Source organism: Solanum pennellii, chromosome 9, assembly GCF_001406875.1.
Source record: "Solanum pennellii chromosome 9, SPENNV200".
NCBI lineage: Eukaryota > Viridiplantae > Streptophyta > Magnoliopsida > Solanales > Solanaceae > Solanum > Solanum pennellii.
Genome location: NC_028645.1, coordinates 83,601,532 through 83,619,946, shown reverse-complemented (window position 1 = coordinate 83,619,946; position 18,415 = coordinate 83,601,532). Strand labels below are relative to the sequence as shown.

The 18,415-nt window shown below is 35.8% G+C and overlaps 2 protein-coding genes across 4 annotated transcripts; both read right to left on the bottom strand.

Moving 5' to 3' along the window:
- Nucleotides 1-2,150: 2,150 nt before the first annotated feature.
- LOC107030519 (ankyrin repeat-containing protein ITN1-like) lies at nucleotides 2,151-5,407 on the bottom strand. Its single transcript, XM_015231791.2, has 6 exons — nucleotides 4,841-5,407; nucleotides 4,556-4,699; nucleotides 4,209-4,397; nucleotides 3,955-4,032; nucleotides 3,184-3,638; nucleotides 2,151-2,810 (listed from the first exon to the last, which is right to left on the bottom strand). The coding sequence occupies exons 1-6, from the start codon at nucleotides 5,220-5,222 to the stop codon at nucleotides 2,184-2,186; spliced, it is 1,875 nt and encodes a 624-aa protein (XP_015087277.1). The 5' UTR covers nucleotides 5,223-5,407; the 3' UTR covers nucleotides 2,151-2,183.
- Nucleotides 5,408-5,700: 293 nt separating this feature from the next.
- LOC107030518 (phosphoglucan, water dikinase, chloroplastic) lies at nucleotides 5,701-18,263 on the bottom strand. 3 transcript variants are annotated; one of them, XM_027911857.1, is made up of 20 exons: nucleotides 17,804-17,942; nucleotides 17,042-17,253; nucleotides 16,253-16,856; nucleotides 14,810-14,896; nucleotides 14,604-14,735; nucleotides 13,637-13,762; nucleotides 13,347-13,525; nucleotides 12,559-12,643; nucleotides 10,840-11,007; nucleotides 10,698-10,750; nucleotides 10,172-10,380; nucleotides 9,965-10,083; nucleotides 9,319-9,389; nucleotides 9,064-9,181; nucleotides 8,587-8,673; nucleotides 8,391-8,477; nucleotides 7,824-7,900; nucleotides 7,557-7,722; nucleotides 7,290-7,413; nucleotides 5,701-6,927 (listed from the first exon to the last, which is right to left on the bottom strand). In XM_027911857.1, exons 3-20 carry the CDS (start codon nucleotides 16,712-16,714, stop codon nucleotides 6,023-6,025), a joined length of 3,255 nt encoding a protein of 1,084 aa, XP_027767658.1. In that variant the 5' UTR covers nucleotides 16,715-16,856; nucleotides 17,042-17,253; nucleotides 17,804-17,942; the 3' UTR covers nucleotides 5,701-6,022. The 3 variants fall into 3 exon arrangements, with proteins under 3 accessions (XP_027767658.1, XP_015087275.1, XP_015087276.1); XM_015231789.2 differs by lacking the exon at nucleotides 17,042-17,253 and having other exon boundaries at nucleotides 17,804-18,263; XM_015231790.2 differs by lacking the exon at nucleotides 17,042-17,253 and having other exon boundaries at nucleotides 7,290-7,401; nucleotides 17,804-18,262.
- Nucleotides 18,264-18,415: the final 152 nt, after the last annotated feature.

The window sequence follows — 18,415 nt, the reverse complement described above, 5'->3', positions numbered from 1 at the left end:
AGAATCTCTCTGTTGAGACATAATTTTTGCAAAAGAGATTATGGAGAGGAGAAGCGAGTTGTTAAAGATTTGTTGGAAATTCAGGCCCTGATTTCTTACCATTAATAGCTTTTGGATTGACTAATCTTTTTTCTAACTTAATCAACATTCACAATGTAGTCAGGCTTTGAAAGTTTTGGTTAGAGGGAGAAGTTATGGATCACATGCTTGATACGTTATCACTTGTGTGAACCTCCCATGTATTTCGAGTGAATTGGTTGAGGTTGTTTCTCTCTGTATTTTGTACTCACATATTTATAGTGAATTGCTCATCTCCTTTGTGGACGTAGGTCGATTTACCGAACTACGTTAAATCTTTGTGTCTTTTGATATATTTCTCATTGTCGGACTTTTGAGGTTTTGCTTTGCTAGCTTCCGCATTTACACCTGCTTATTTTTGGTCCTAACAAGTGATATCAGAGCCAGATTCAATGACGGAGTCAGGTTCAGTGGTTCGATAATCGATTATTGAACCAGGTTAGAAAGAGGTGTTCATCTTGGCTGGTGCAGTTCTAGCCGCAACCTTATTACTTCCTTGAAGGTGAAGCTTGGGTCGACTATTTCCCCGGCTTGGTGAGTCCTCAAGTTTGAGGACAAGTGCATTTGGTTCTAGTTTATAGTTTCTTCTATACTCTAGACTATGTTGTATTTCTTTTTTTTGGAGACTTTTTGATGTAAAGGGCTTGATCCCTACTTGTACCTCTTGTTGAGATGGTGATGAAACAAAGTCTAATTCTTATTTTTTTCTTATATGAAGAAGTTGACTTCTATTGTGAAAGTTATCAAACTTTTTTCGTCATTTTCTTTGTCCTTATGAGATGAAGCTTCAAGGGCTTGTAGATGCCATGTTACTTTCTAGGGAATAACCTCGGTTCGTGACAGTCATTTTTTCCAAAAATTTACATAGACGTTTGTTAAGACTTTTAACTATAGAATCAGTTGGTTACCATTGCTAAAACGATCATTTCGCAAGGTCAAACGAGCCTTAAAGTATTTTATCAATTTTCTTGTGCTATATAGTCCACCATCTTTTTTGGTGATCCCAAATTCGATGTCATATTTGCCAAAAAAATTTATCGACGTCCGTTAAGACCTTAGCTGTGGAGCCAATTGGCCTTGATGGCCAAAACGACCCATTTCAAGGTCTAACAAGCTCAAAGCAAGTAAAACCTCTATTCTGCTAATTTTTGTGTGTTATATATAGTCCACATCTGACGTCATTTTTGCCAATATTTTTCATAGACGTCCGTTAAGACCTTAGTTGTGGATCCAGTTGATCCTGATGGCCAAAACAATCCATATTCCACGTCATATTTTAGGAAATTTTTCATGGACGTCCATTAAAACTTTAGTTATGGAGTCATACATCAAGTAAACCCCCATTTTGTCGATTTTCATGTGCTAGTCCATGAATTTGGTGATCCAGAATTTCGACGTCATTTTTTCCAAAATTTTACATGGACGTCCGTTAAGACCTTAATCATGGAGTCAGTTGGTCCCGAAGACCAAAAGGACTTATTCTACAAGGTTAAACAAGCCACGGAGCAGGTAAACTCCCAAATTTCGAAGTCTTTTTTTCAAAAATTTACATGGACCTCCATTAAGACCTTAGTCATGGAGCTAGTTGGTCACCATGACCAAAACGATCCATTTTCAAGGTCAAACGAGCCCAGAGCAGATAAACCCCTTATTTTACCGATTTTCATGTGCATAGTCCATGAATTTTGGTGATTTGAAATTTCGACGTCATTTTTGTCAAAAATTACATAGATATTCTTCAAGACCTTAGCTATGGACCTAGTTGATTATCACGACCAAAACAACTCATTTTCAAGGTCAAATAAACCCTAGAGCAAGTAAACCTCAAATTTTACTAGTTTTCGTGTGTTATAACAGATAAAATCTATCGTTTTTTATTTTAAAATAAAACAACTATAATGATGACAAATTATCCATTTAGTTCACTTATTTTAATATAATATAGTTGCACCACTTACAAAATTTCAGGCACATGCCACTAAATAAAACAATCACTCAATACTCCAAAAAAAAAAAGTGTGACAGCAACAATTCAAACTTCTCATTTCTCATTAATTCAAATAAGAAAAAACTTACAACATAGTTGCATGGCTAAATCAAAACCTTTAACTTACATAACTCCCTCTCTTATTGGATATAAATGAATAAGAAACAAAATAATAAACATAATCAAAAATTGGAAATGCTAAATCTATATAAATAAGGGTCATAATAAATCCAACAACTACCAGAACTATAATTAGCCACCATACATCTTTGTTCAAAAAAATATTTTCAAGATTTAGTGTTTGCACACATGCCAAAACTGAAAATGTTGTGGCATAAAATACTGAAACCATAGCAATTATGACCCTTATAGGCAAAGAAATATAAAAATCATCACTATGAAATTTGCAAAGAATAAATGATAACAACGTACCAATTGTGACTAGTGAACTTATAAGTGCTGCACCTAAGTAAAATATCAACATCCATATTTCATCTTTCAAATTTTGGAGGAAGATTGGCAGGCCAGTTGTCTGATCAAATCCTCCAGGGACTGTAAAAATAGCGGCGAAATTGACTGTGCAGAGGAGAGTAGCAAGTACTAGAGCTGAATTCGCGAGGTTTCTGATCGCGTCCTCTGCTTCTTTTCGTATTTGTTGATGGTTTTTTTCGAATAGCTCTTCTGCTGTTACACCCTTGGAGTTTTTTATGTCCCACAGGCGTGGATGTACGTGGTGTTTTACGTGCTGCAAAGATAAAAACTGTCATCTTCTCAATACATATCGTATCGAATCATCTGATTTAGCTCATCATTAGATTAGAAATCACATTAATTCAGAGCTTGTGTAGTTTATTTTGAAGGTAATTGGAGTAGTACTAGACATTGTATGTGGTAGGCGTTGTCACTCCCTGATGAAGTGGTTCGAGTCGGGTAGATAGAGAAAATTACACTTTTGCCCTTCAAATGGGCTGGTCGTTAAGGATGCAGGACTTACTCAAATTAGTTATAGTTTTACGTTGACTGTCAGCCTAAACATGAAACCAACAATATGAGCAAACTCACACCGCGTTAGCACAACATAAATACACACAAAAGAGAAAAGAAAAGAGAAAAAGTACCTTAAACCAAAGAATCCCCCACATCATCATGAACACAGACAACACACACCACACTTCATCAAAATGCTCTGAACTTGATGTTCTAAATGGTGATCCAACATTTGCTGCATAATGCAATATTGTATTCCCTTCTTCATCAATATCATCCAACATCCTTTCTATATGACCCACTTTTTTCACCAAATAATTAAACAAAAATCTATTCTTATGTTCCACTGCTATATGCAATATATTCCTCTTTTGTTCATCCAATGTCTCAACAACTTCAGGGTAAATTTCCAAAATTTCAACAACTAACTCATTGATTTTGAGATTTGATGCTTGTATTAGTGGATTTGGCACAATGTAGTCAGTATTATAGCTCCAATCATAATTTTCCAGCAACACTTTTGCTAATATTAGAGCAAGAATATGATGTTGCTTTGCTTCATCAATGACTTGTAACCAGACATTACCTAAAATACAAAAAAGATATACTAGTGAGAAAGTAGGGCATTAAGAGTTTGACTAATATCTACCGACAGTCTAAAGAATTTACACTATCAAGTCACCTTTACATGTTATAGCAGGTCGCGTGTCTTATATTTTTCAAAACTACAAATTCGTTTTTTGTAATGGAGAGTTAGACGTATAATTTTTACATTATCAGGTTATCTATACATGTTATAATAGGCATATAATATATACTATTTTAGCAAATATAAAAGTGGTACATTCAATTCTTAATATGAATCATATAATGGATGATTAAATGAAGGGGCATATATATACCTAACAGAAAATTGGTGAATAAAGACCTTTCTCTGCTGAAAATTTTGGTGCTAGCTTGTGTATACAAAGGAGGAATACCTGCTCCATCAAATAGTAAATTAAATGCAGGTAATAAATTAGAGAAAGTAAATTTGGACTATTTTTTCCTTAAGTATTTTGACAGGTGGAAATACGATGCGATTAACTAATAATAAGAATATGAATGACCTCAAAGTATAATGAGACAAGTGGAGCAATATTAAATGTGAGCTTACATGAATAGATTATGGTTTCAATCATCTGAAAAGGAACAGAAGGTGTTTTCCCTATTTCTTCAAATAAATATTCAGATCCACTCTTGAATGATAATTGCTTTGTAGCCAACACATTCAAAGCACTCATTTTCTCATTATCACTTTGGTTAACAAGTTCAGGATATTGATTCACTATATATATTGCTAGATCTGCTTCACATGAAACAAAATAATAATAATTAGCGAGTCGATCAATGAATAAAGTTACTAGGTACCTGTACAGGTGGAACATAGCAACAATATAATTAAAGATCAGAAATTTCAAATTTAATTCAATCTGCTCATTCGCTTAACAATGTAAAACTTACCATAACAATCATGGGCTACTGTTGCATGAAGTACAGTTTTACCATCATTCCTCTTCATAGTTACCTCACTAAAATCATAATTTGCTAGAAGAGTAAATACATCTTTCTCTCCACTTGCCGCGGCTACGTAAAGTGGTGTCTCACCTGCAAAAGCCGAGCCAGAATTTCAACTTTATGTGTTGAATTTTTAGAATGAGTATACATTTACTATTTGAGCAAAAGTTACTGAGTTTGTCTGGAAGAACCTGACCCGTATCTGGGCTTCTAACTCCGCCCCTAACTTACCTAAGTTGTTACGCACAAAAATTAAGTCTTTCTCCTTCTTCAAAATCATCTCCACCACATCTTTTTTACCAAATTTTGCAGCTTCATGCAATGGTGTATCTCCATTACTATTCCTAATTTCCAAATCTTCAATGCTCAAATCAGGATCAAGAATTTCGAAACCCGCCAAGTTACCATGGATTGCTAGAAAGTGAAGAATGGTATCACCCCGATTATCCATCGGGGCAACACCTTCTTCTCTCCAAAATTCACGTAAAATTTCAAAAGACCTCCCTCCAGATGCCGCTACGTAAGCTTCTGATCTTCGACTTGCTTTGTCACTCAAATCCTTCTGCATTTTAATTCTCTTTTCTTGGGATTCCAAGTTTTTTTTTTTTATCATATATATATATATATAGTGACCGACGGAAGTATATGCACTAAACTCTTATTATGTATGAGGTCTTAGAAAGGACCAAACGGCACGAATTATACACATTCCTATAAGTGGTTGTTTCCACATTTTGAACCGTGACCTCCTCATTTTATACATGTAATTTGGAATATTTACTAGTGGGTAAGTTGCTCAAGTTTAGTTCTTTGGAATAACAAAAAAAAAAAGAAAAGCTACTTACCCTACCCTACTTACTTCTGGAAATGCTTTGCTTTCTTGATTAAAGCAAATTAATTTGTGGAAAAATCCAAAAAGAAACATTGGCTTTTCAGCTTTTTCAAGTTAAATCAACTATTTATATAGCAAAGAGGTAAGGGGTTTCTTCTTACTTTTGCAGATAACAATAATTTCATTTTAATTGCTAAAAATAGTTAGGTACTATTCTCCGATATAGAAAGATGACCAATTGAAGTCATCAGAGGAAAAATTCAAAGCAGTGAATTAATATGTGATTGAACTTTATTAATGTCTGTAATAATATGAAAGTATGATCTCAGCCAGTACAGCAGATTGTGCAATCTAGGTGAGACAGAAATGCAATAGACTCTTTTAAGGTAAGGCTCGTACAATAGACTCTCGTGGTCCGACTCTTCTCCAGACCTTGCACATAACGGGAACTTAATGCACCAAGCTGCTCCTTTACTCAGTATAGGACTAGTATAAGCTTATTTAATCAACTATGTACACCTCAGAGAGATGCTGAATTTTACAAACGCTATTGTGAACAAGTTCAGTGCAGAATCGATATCTCACTGGGGTTGAGGTCGCGATTGCACGATGAAAATCTCATTACCAACCAAACATCCTTCGACATCTTGAGGAGAACCAAACTTGCGTTCTAGGTAGAAACCAACAGCGCCAAGCTTCTGACCAAGCTGACGTCTGAAAATGGGGTCGATTGTTAAAGGTTTCTTGCTATAATCGACAGTCAAGTGAATAACTTCTCCGTCAGCAGGGAAATTGCCACCTACAACCATCTCCTCGCTAAAGTTGGCGAATGCTAGTGTGCGAACTGTGTCATCAAATTTACCACTAGATAGACGCCACGGTGTACCCCTTGTTCCTGAAGCGAGTGTTTCACCGAGTCCAGGTGCAATTTCAGCCTCAATGAAGTTATGATTGTTGTCCGTTGGGCTCAGTGTGTGGAGGACAAAAGATAAATCTGGTGAAAGCATTTCTTGCACTAGCACGGCCATCGTAGCATCTTTCTGGGACACACCAGCAGCTCTGCGGCTCAGTACTGCTCTTCTAGTATACAACGAGGCCCAAACACGGGCTACAGCATGTCCAAACCTTACCGGATCTGAAGGGCTAACATTAGGAATTGAATCATAAAGTCCGGCTGCTGACATCCCCGCCAAGTCCTCGACATTAGCACTTGAACGCACTATTAAACGTGCATTACCGGGAAATATTTCTCCCAAGCTTTCGATGACATCTTGTCCAGGCAATAGCGAAGATATTAACTTCTGGAGATCCTCACAGTGTTTATCAAGTTCACCGCCATCAATTTCAGCTGTTTCTATCTGTTCAACAAGCAATGTGAAGGTCTCCATTAACTTGTTCGTTTCCAATGCCGTTTCCATGGAACCAAATGGAATAACTGCTCCAGCAGGAACTTTAAATGATGCTGGTGCACCTTGGTCACTATAAACTGCAATCAGACAGATCATCAGACCCAAAAAAAAGGGCAAAGACATATATTGCACCAATGGCATCCATCATTTATGCTATGATAAGCTAAACACAAAAATAAAGTACCAATCGATGTTGACCAACATCGAAATTTAATTATGACAGACATAGGAAATGCAAGGGACCAAATTTTCAACTGGAAAAAGGAAAAAAAAAAATCAAAATAGAATGGGAGCAAAAACATTTTTACATGGAACTTTCATTTTTAAATAAAGGGTTCGTTAAGCAGAATTGACATTTTAGCTACAGCAACTAAGAATAAAATAGTAACAAGTACGGATGATATTAAGAGAGGGTTGTCCTGCAAAGAACCAAGACTACCTTTAGTAGAAGAAGTGGCCAGTGAAGCTAATTGAGCACAAGAAGCAGCTTTTGCACCAGAGGTTTGTATATCTGCATCAACAAGAGGAATAACACCTCTAGCAGGTCCAACCTGCAAGTAGAACTTTGGCAGCTCGATAAGCAAATGATAGAAAAAAAGAGAAAAGAAAGAATAAAGAGAAAGCAAAGTGAGAAAAGAGGGGTGGAACTGAACTAAAGCAGAACATATTTGGAGAAAAAGGTTATTTGCAAGGAAACAGTTATTACCTCTTTAACTTGAGATGATTTGACGGCAATTGAGGAAGCACTGCTGTCTGATGAGGTTGCACCTGTAGAAGACGCATTACTTGAAGGAAGTTTATCTGGAGAAACACCACCCGTCTTCTCTGATGAAGAAGCAGTTAACTTTACACCAGTTGATGATGCTTCTAACCTGAAAGACAAAGGGAAAACCCAAAGAAAATTAAGGACAAAATAAAGAAACTACTAATGCATTATAATCATCAGTGAGTTAAAAGGTTTGAAGAATATAACCTCACATATTTTCCTAGTAGCTGTCTTACATCAGAAACTTTGTCATCGTCATCGCAGGTCACAAAAACAACCTTTTCCTGCAATCAAATGTATGTCACACTTCTATAACTAACACTCATATAAAAGAAAGCCTATAATTAACTTTGGACAACAACAACATACCCAGTAAGATCCCACAATTGGGGTCTAGGGAAGGTAGAGTGTGCACAGACTTTACCCTACCTCGTGGAGGTAGAGAGGTTGTTTCCTAAGGACCCTCAGCTAGAGAATAGCAAATCTAAGTATGAAAAGTAAGAACGACAGTGAAGAAGACATAGCAACTAATAAGGAAACAACCAAAAAAAAAATAGTGCAATAACTGAAACACGATAAAAAAAAGTATGACGATACATCATATCAAAAGCAAGACACTAAAAGAATACAGCTCATACTAGCCAAGCCGAAATCCGACAAAAAGTAAGAAAAACACTCCACTGCCTATCAACCTTCTCTCCAAATCCGTGATAGATAACAAAAGAAAGACACTATAATTAACTTTAGGACATGGAGACAAGATTTGGAACTCGCCTGCCGGGCCCTAACACCTAGATGAGATAAATGTGGTAGCTCCTGTAGAAGTACAACTCCAGATATGTTACTCCCTGCTGCAGTCACCTGCAAGATGGTCAACAGGGCCATTCAGTATCCTTCTCCGTGTAATACATAAGTTTCTAATGCCTTAGGATCCTGCAGAAGCAACACAGAGGTGAGAAGCGCTAGAAACCTCTTCATCTCCATCAGCTTTGTTCACTACAAGAATAACAGGTCCTGTTGCAGATGATGGTAGAGTCCCGGGGATAATTCTATCCACCTGAAATGTGAGTAATCAGCCAACATATCAGCACTATATAAAACTAGTTCTACCTTGGATAAAATTTCAAACAGAGAAGATGCAATTCACAGCTTGAAGTTAAGGTCAAAACGTAGACCAAGTACTGAACTGGATAGAAGAAGTTACACTGCAAGCATTCAGATAAACCTAAGTGCTTTGTAGCTTGATCAAAATGAATTCTTCTAGACTCTTTTGCGACAAAAAATCTTACTTCTAACAAATAAACCAAATCTTTCTATACCCCGATGTTCGGGCCAGCTTGCGCATGCATTTCGAGCAAATTAACCAATTCTGTAGAGCAAATACCAGCTAGAGCTCTAAATATATAAATAAATTGCTGGAATAAGAGATTGACAATATAATATTCACCTGTATTAGCTCTCCAAAAGCATCTCCTGGAACGAGAACGTCCCATCCCGATGACCCAATTGTCCTTCTAACAGCCTTCAAAAGTAGAGTAGCAAGCTTCGAAACCTGAAAAATCACACTACAAATTGCATGTATTTTTTTACAAAGTTAGGCACTTTGTTAACTTACAGTAACATCCTCTGTCAGACACAGAAATCAGAAGGATAAGATTGGAGCAACACTATTCAGAACAATAAAATATTTGTGCAATCATACCCTGCTCGAATTTCAGCTTCAGTAAATGTTCTGACAGTATTTTCAGGAATTCCCAAAGATTTTCCTAAAATCTGCAAGACCATATACTCAGTTAAAATCCCAATTTATATATCTCTTACCTAACAAGCATGTCAATGACACTGAATGAAACAAGGGCTGATATAGGAAAACCAATTTCCCTCCAACTGACTTAGCTATTCATATCACAATGTGGTCCAAATATAATTGTCCAATTTGGATAGCTTACAGGCATGCCACATATAATGGAGTTCTTAAAAATAATAATTCCAAACTAGTGAACAATAACTCAAGACCTGAAAATAATACCCTAACCGGTACCATGAGAAAAATTGAAAGCTTAGAAGCCACTTCTGTCTTCTGAAGTACTCCCTACGTTTCAATTTGTTTGGTTTTGTCTTGATACAAAGTTAAAGAAAGTAAAAAAGACTTTTGAATCTTGTCGTCTTAAGCTAAAGCTATCAAAATGCCCTTTAGTTTTGTGGTCTTAAACATGTCACGTGAAAAGTTTAGAATTAAAGAATTGCCAAAATGGAAAGAAACATTCTTATTTAAACAGACTAAAAAGGAAAGTAAGACAAGAAAATTAAAACAGAAGGAATAATTTATTTCCAAAAAGTTGTTATACCTGTACTTTTTCAGGGAATATTTGTAGAAGTGTCTCGGAATACTCCTCAGTTAACCTTCGACTTCTATCAAGAGTCGCTTTTAGTCTTAATGCCCATATAGTCTTACCATCTTCGCTGCCTTCAGTAAGGATAAGCCCAGAAATTTTCAGGATTGCTGATGCATTCTTGATTGCACGCATGATAAATCATTGATGACAATAAGATACCTTCAATTTCTGAAATACCCCTTTCTTTCCATGACAGAAGTTCATTTCCAACAGCTTTGCACTCCTCGGGCTTCCAACCAGATAGACCTAGCTGTTGGATTCCTACTGTAAGTGCTCCAATCGGATCATTCCAAGAGCTAACGTTTTTCACAGTTACATTCTCTGCAAGCCAATCAGCTCCTCCTAGAGCTTCAACTGCATTCACAAACCTATATTTCGATTGAAAATTTCTTAGCTCGGGACAAAAGAAGATTGTAATAATAATAAATGGGAAGTGTTCCTCGAAAAAATAAAAAAATAAATGGAAAATATATTAACATATGCAACTGATGCTCAAATGTAGAATAGAATCCATCAAAACAATAAAATACTCTTCTGTTTGATTGATCAACCTATCCTCAACTTTACTTTTTAAAAATCTTTTACTGTCAGGAAAAGGGAAAATATAATTCGAAGTGGACCAATGTATTTCCCCTGCAATGCACCCATATGTTCCTTCCATACGTCTAGGGTATTCAGAGTATACCTGCTCAAAAGAACAAATGCATAGTCTTCAAGCCCAATTTCGCAGAGACGCCACTGCACAATGAAAAGTTGGAAGTATTGGATGATTGAAGTAACAGGAATCAATGTCAACTTTAGTGTCGGTACTTTTAAACAATTCATACCTTCTGACGCATAGCTATTGAAGCATCCGGAGCATCATTTCGGAGGCCACTTTCAAGACCCTTGGAAATTAATTCACGAAGAGCATTCAGAGAGTTAATAGTCCTGACTAGAAATCCAGTTCTTTCAGTCTCTGAAACATTATGTTTTTCATCCAATCTAACCAATTCCTGGGAGAGACGCCAAAGCCAGAATCAACATCAGTTTTAATAATAGGAATTATCCAACTAAGAGATCCTTGATTACAGGAAAAAATCAAGAGGCCAAAATACGAATATGCTATCTCTTGAGGAGACATAGAGTCTACAGAAAGCAAAAGATGCATCTCATCGCAAGTGAACCAGATAAAATTTTCACCCCTCCGTAAGAAAAATCTTTTTTTGTTTCCTTTTTTCAGTCACTTAGTAAGAAAATGGAATCAATCATAGCCTGAGACTGCCGAGTAATCCTGAAGGTAAGACACCAAAGTCGGGATAGTCAAACATGTGAAACAAACCAGACACTTGAAGAGGAAAAGATTTAAGTTAATGGAACATACTCTCCAGAACACTCAAAACAAGAACTCTGACATGAAATTCAAATCACATCAGGTATGGTGCATAGAATGGGCTTTATGGTTTTACGTATACAAACAATGTACCAAAACAATTTCCTTCAAAAGATGAAAACACCACACTCTAAAAAAAATGGAGGGTCTTACCCAGTTTGATATTTCTACTAGTTTCACCATAGGTCTGCCTTTAAAATTCTCCAGTCCTATAGCTAAGTTTTTCCTAACTCGCAAATTAAAAGAAAAGAGTATACTAATGAACCATGGAAATGAAGAAACTAGACTTTTGTCAGCAGAAGGCTAGTCAAAGCAAAACAAGGATCCTTGCACATCTTGATGACCAAATAAACGTAAAGATGAAAGAGATATTTAATGCCACTATAAGAATAAAGCTTAAATAGGTTTAAAATCCTGACTTTTGATTGATTATTTAACCTACACTTAGGGTTGTGATATTAATTTATGTCATGCAACGAGCATTAACTTAAAATATCTTCAGTTCTAGAATAAGTGATGTTTGGTAATTGTTAAGTTACAGGAAGAACTTGGTTTTTATGCAATGGTTTGTTAGTGGTCTTGCTCCATAATGAATCTATTCTATTTTGAATCACTATTCATACATTTCTTGCTTTAATATTATGACATAATCTAAGCATCGAACCCAAAACCTTAAGGTTATCGATGGTGTCACCCATGACAGTATAAACTCTTTTAGAAATTCTTGCACAATCGTGAGGGACACTCTATTCTCCCACACCTTCTTGCATGCCGCATGAGTAAACAAATCCTAGGTTTACATGTGGGTGAAAGATTTTCCTTTTTTACTTGTTTTTCTTTTATACCTTTTTACCTTTTTCCTTTTGTTTAGAAGATAGTGGGTTTGAAGTAGAGAGACAGAGAATAGGCTGAAGAGGAGACTTGGAGCAGAGAGTTGAAGAGTGGGTACGGATCAGAGTCAGTGACCCATATGAATTGAGAAAGATGAAAGAAGCCCCGAGTAGCTCGTAAACCTTCACTATATTACATCTTATGTACATAAATACCTAACTAACAGTTTAACCTACATTCATAATAACAAAGAACACACAGTTATTGCTAAAAATCTCATCGTATTAGTAAAAACTTTGGAGCTTGTCTTAGGTAGAGCTATCACCAAAACAAATACACTGACCTTTTTGGACTCCAAGAATGATGAAAGCATTGTCAAACTACTTCCGTCGAGTGATTCTCTAATAGATTCCAGCTGTTCATCAAGACTGAAAAGAAAGAACAGAAAGATGTTATTTCAAGCAAATTTCATTTTCCAGTGTGCAAGCATTTTTGTAAGAACATATTGCGCCTAATCAACTCCGTGTAAATCATACGGACGTTCATGATTGGGCATTAGGTACTGGAGAAACATATCCCTTGAAGGGTGACCCATTACGAAGGATGAGAAAATTCTATAACATGCACCCAAATCATTTTTCTTCACTGTCAAAGAGCACATTTAATCAGACTAAAAGTTACTTAACAATATCCTTAAACGACTCTATAACAATGCAATCAATCTACTTCTTTTTTCTCCTTGGGAGAGAACCACATTTGCACGTATGATAGCGAACAGTGAAGTTCATACATCACGATACCAACTGATCTCTCAGACATGTCATGTCTAGATACCTCTCAATTGATAAAGTGAGGGTACTGCAAGGTAGCAACATTTAATATAGGAAAGAAAAGACATTGTTGTAGAGAAACAATTCAGGAAGAAATTGAGGAACAACATACTGGTGAGACACTATTATCTAGCAAGTGAAGAAGCGTATTTCATAAAATAATGGAACTGGACCAAATGCATGCTATGGAGAAGCTTGATTAGTCGATCTACTAAACTTATCTCCTTTTTATCCCATAATCGGACTGACTTTTTGTGAAGAAATCAAATATTTTTAAACAAGTAACAGATAAAGGGCATACCTCCCAGCATTGAAGAAATCTTTTAGTTCATTGTGGAAAATCTTGAATTGCTCTACAAATGCCTCACTGTATTGTCCAGGTTGTTTGGTAATTCTTTCGAGCATTGCTTCTGTGGATACTAGATCTTCAGGGCCAGCATTTCTATGGAGCTTGTTTTGTATAGTATGTTTGATTTCTTGCTGAAGGAAGGTTATTTTTAATAGTAAGAAGGACAAATATATTACGTAATAAACATGAAAATATTAAGAATGCAAGGAAAAATTAAAAATAAGTATTTGGTAGTATACAACCTTAAGATCATGCGGAATATCATTCCTATGAGCGATGTCCCTGATTCTCGTTAAAGGAACGGATGCAGTGAATTCTGCTTTAAAAGAAGGCAAGCACGGTTGCATCTTGCGGATCACAAGTATTTCCTGCATGTAATGAAAAGAAAAAATTTTCGAAGCCACTCAAAACTGGGTAAGGCAAAACTCGAGAACAAGATAATGGTTGACTCATATCCACAAAGTTCAGAGAGATGATTTTCTAACTCCCTTCCCTTCCTGTATCCTGTTCCCAAGTTACCTTTTTGTTTGCATTTCGACTCAAAAGCTTTAAATCTCATAATCACATTTACAGACAGCAGATGTATGGTCTAATAATATTTGAAGCAAGAGCTTATATTGACCAATTGTTACTTTGTCGATGGAACTTTCTAACTATAATTAATGAGATTTAAGGAAGAAAAGCTGTCAGAAGTTCAGACCCTTCTTTATTCGAAAAACATAGTTGATTTTACCATCAAGAAAAAAAAAATGAACCACAGAATTAGCTCAATCATAGAAGCAATAACATTTTCTCTTCAGAGTAGTGCTCTAAATAAAAATTCAAGGAATAAAACATAGATCAACTGAATTTTTCCTAACAAAATACTAAAGAGATCAATATCTACTGTTAAGTCTAAACTGAAGTTGCATTTGTGTGATTTCCAGTCACATTTTTTATAACCGAGAAATTCCTGAGGGACAGAAGGCACAGTTCGAAACTCGGTGGATAATGGGCTTCCCCTCTACCTTGTTGAGATTTCCAGTCACCTATGACTTATTGTTACCATATAGTACCACCACTTAACAAATCAAATAAGAATTTGCAGAACGAATTGAACCAGTTCAACGGATCAACATTAATTTCTTAAGAGCAACCAACGTGTTCCAGAATCTACAGACATAACAAAAATTAAAATAAGCGTAATGAGTGCACTTAACGGTTGAACACCTGAAGTGTAGTGACTTTCCTGCTCAAGACTTTTTCTACTTCACGAAATATAAGCCTGGAAATCTCTGCGTGCCTATTTGGTCGATGGTGACCCCCATCTTCAAGGCAAGGAATTTGCCCTGTATTTATCCACTGCACCCAAGATTAATATTCAGTAGAGATAGAAATGAATCAAATCAAGCAAGTCATATAAAAATATACGAGACCTTTAGGTAGACAGCTGCATACGTGAGAGCCTCCAAGCGATGTGAACTATCCATGTTTTCAACAACTAGTTCTCGAACAACCTCAAGCTAAATCCAGTAAAAAAAAAAAGGAGACAGTTAATTATAAAGAGATGTAGACAATTCTGAAGTTAGAGCCTTTTCACGAAATGTAAAGTAACAAACCACAAGAATTGCAATTAATAGAGAATAACATCACTTCTCATGCTTTAGTGCTGGTGTTACCTCTCTTCAACCAGCTATTTTTTAATCACACAATCTACCATTGTTCCAAAGTATATTTAGTTATCTCCAACTGAGAAGAACTAAAACTACCTTTAAATATAATCAAATTAATAAAGTAAACAGAATGAGAAAAGGGAATATTTCAAATAGACGCCAATAGTTTTGCTATGACTTATGAGTTCATATACAGCCAACTCATTAGCATTATGCTAGGAAGTTTTAGCTTTTAAAAGCTCATGCTTCCTCTATTTCTCTGTTTCAGCCGCTGCTATTCCATACTGTATTCCTAATGAGAACCAGTAACAATAACCTAAATCTAACAGTAAACGATAGTTTTATCATCCTTATTGGTATCAACGAGAAACAACTTCACCCCACCACACTAACTGGCACCACCATGTAACTATCTCAAGATATATCATTGTACTGGCATTAAAAAAAACATCTTAAATAAGGCAAAGGATAACAATAATCTAAATCTAATATGAAGTAGCGGCTCTCCCATCCTTATTGATATAGCTGAACAACAAATTCAAGCTTCATCTAAGCACAAGAAAATGCACTCCCGCATAGCTATCTCAAGATATGTTTTGGCCTGTTAATCTGATGGATGAAAAGCAACTTGTAGTATAGTAGACCACCAAATGGAGAGCAATCAATTTTTCCATGGACTACTTAGCAACAAATAAAACTGATAGAAGAGAATATTGTAGTTCATTAGTCAATTTGCATAAGAACCAAGTGCTCGCTCTAAAAAGAATATCTCTCAATCTCCTGGAAACATATCTCTCCAACTTTTCACTGTGACCACACTTGATCTTAGACAGAAAGCAAGGAAAGTTTTTCTCTTCCCTCTTTGCTCGTTCCTTCTCTTCCTTCATACCGTTTCTCCACTCATTAATCATCATGAGTGTTAGCAAATATATATATATATATATATATATATATATATATATATATATATCCCCATAGCTAAAAGGAGACACACTTGGAGGACTTCACACACAAGTGATGAGTGAGCTTAAAAGAAGACACTCATGCAATAGTGAGGATACCAACAATGCAGATTGATGAATTATAGAAAATAAATTGCAGAGATGCACTGTGATGCTATCTAGCACAGAACTAATTCTTATATGCCACAGTCAATTTCCAGAATGCAAACATGCCATCAAGACGAGATCTAATCTATCTTCTCACCTTCCGCCACCAGTTTCGAGCATTTTTATCACCTTCAACAAGCTTTAGGGAAATTCCGGTGAGACCTGATGTGTCCCACTTCCTGTTTTTATCAGAATCCAGCTGGTCGTTTGAACGTACAAAAGATGCAGCCCTCCCTTGCCATTGCTCCACAAATGGACTTGTTACTACGTCAGGAACAACTGCCTGGCTAGTAATTGTAGCTCCATTATCACTTGTCTCTTCTACTATCTTCTCAACCTCAAATGGATCCAATGACAACAAATTCACAGGCTCATCTGTCACATTCCATTGACAGACCAGTTCAAAACTTCCTCCTTCTGGTAGCTTCAAGATCCGATTACTGCCGTTTTCCCATAACATATTCTTGTCCTTACCAACAATCACAAACTTATACTCAAGAGTCTCGCCAGATCGTACTTCCAGTTCACCAATCCATCCATTTTCTGTCCAATCCATCATTATATTCTTCTTCCAGGACCCTAATTCTTTGGCCGATCCCAGAACTGCAATGTGCTCCCCATATTCAACTTGGTGATCAAGCCGAAAACGTAGCTGAACCTTCTCACTAGATGATTTGTTCTTTCCTTTACTTTGGTTTTCCCTGCATCGAAGATAATTTTAGTCGAGGACTTAAAATCTGTGAAATGAAATCAATGATTTTGCTGAACCACATAATACAATTGGTGTACAATAACGGTAAAATAGAATAAGTAATGGCTTGAAAGTTGAAACAAGAACTGAAAACTAGCAAGGTTGAGGCAGTAAAGCCAACACAGAAAACTTAACTCAGGAGACAGTGGAACTTCACGATTGCACCATCTGCTTGAGAAATAGTACCAAGGTCGGGCAGTACCATAGCCCTAATATCACTGCATTTCCTATCTAATTCACAAAGGCAGTAAAATTCGTACTCTCTCCCAGATTAACTGCACTAGGCCGTCTTTAAGATCAAAATTACAAAACTTTGAACATCAAATACTCACAATGCACTGAGTCTTCTGCAACAAAAGCTTAACTATTCAACATCATATCAATTTTAATTTAATAGGTGCCCTCCATTTTTCTCTAAACAATTAAGTATTCCAGGTGAAAACTTTTAGCTTTAGAACCAATCTTAAAGACACCTTAAATGGACAGAGGGAGTAGAAGAAAACAGCATTCTCATAGAACAAAACACACACAAAAAAAAAATATATATATATATATATATATATATATATATATATATTACCAAATTATAAAGAACTTAGGTGAAAGTTTTGATCTTTAATACAAGTTAAGCTTAACTATTCAATATCATATTAATTTCAATTTAATAGGTGACCACCATTCTTCTCCAAATTATAAGTATTCAAGGTGAAAACTTTGTACTTCATGACACCTGGACACAGAGAGCAGAAGAAAACACCATTCTCATAAAATAAGCTTAAGCACACTTATTATTTCCAAATTATAAAGAACTGAAAGTTATGATCTTCAATTCAAACTTAACACACTATAAGCTATCTCAGTAAAAACTAATTCATAGAAACAAAAAAAAAAGGGTACCTGGTTTCAACAGAAGACACCCCACAGACAATTCCTTTAACCCTACGATCCATGAAAAAACCCAAATTCGTTGCAGGCAAAAGGGTCAAATTTCTCACACTTCTATGACTTATCTGATGAACAACATTGAATTGCTTCAAAATCTTGATCTGGGGTTGTCTCTTTTTCACATATAGAACTGAATAACAGTGTGACAGATGCATAGAATCCATTATTAAAGCACATTAACAGTGAAAACTGTATACTGATTCTTGAAATTGACAGCAAACTTTGATTTTTAAGACAGAAAAGATTGGCTTTTTGAGGTAGAGTGGAATCAAAGAGAAGTATATATACAAATACAAATTCCTAGGAGCGATCTAACAAAATTATTTATGAAAAAAATACAAACTTGGGATGGAACAATCATGGAATTGTAAAGAGTGTAGTAAAGAAGGACCCTCCATTTGTGGATAGGTGTCACATGTCAATTTTTAGATCTTTTAATTCTAATGAGTCCAAATTTAAAAAACATATCTAAATTATTATTTTTTTGCGAATTTCATATTTTAAGTAGATATGATAATGATAAATATAAATTTAAATAGAACTCAAAACAACGAAAAAATAATA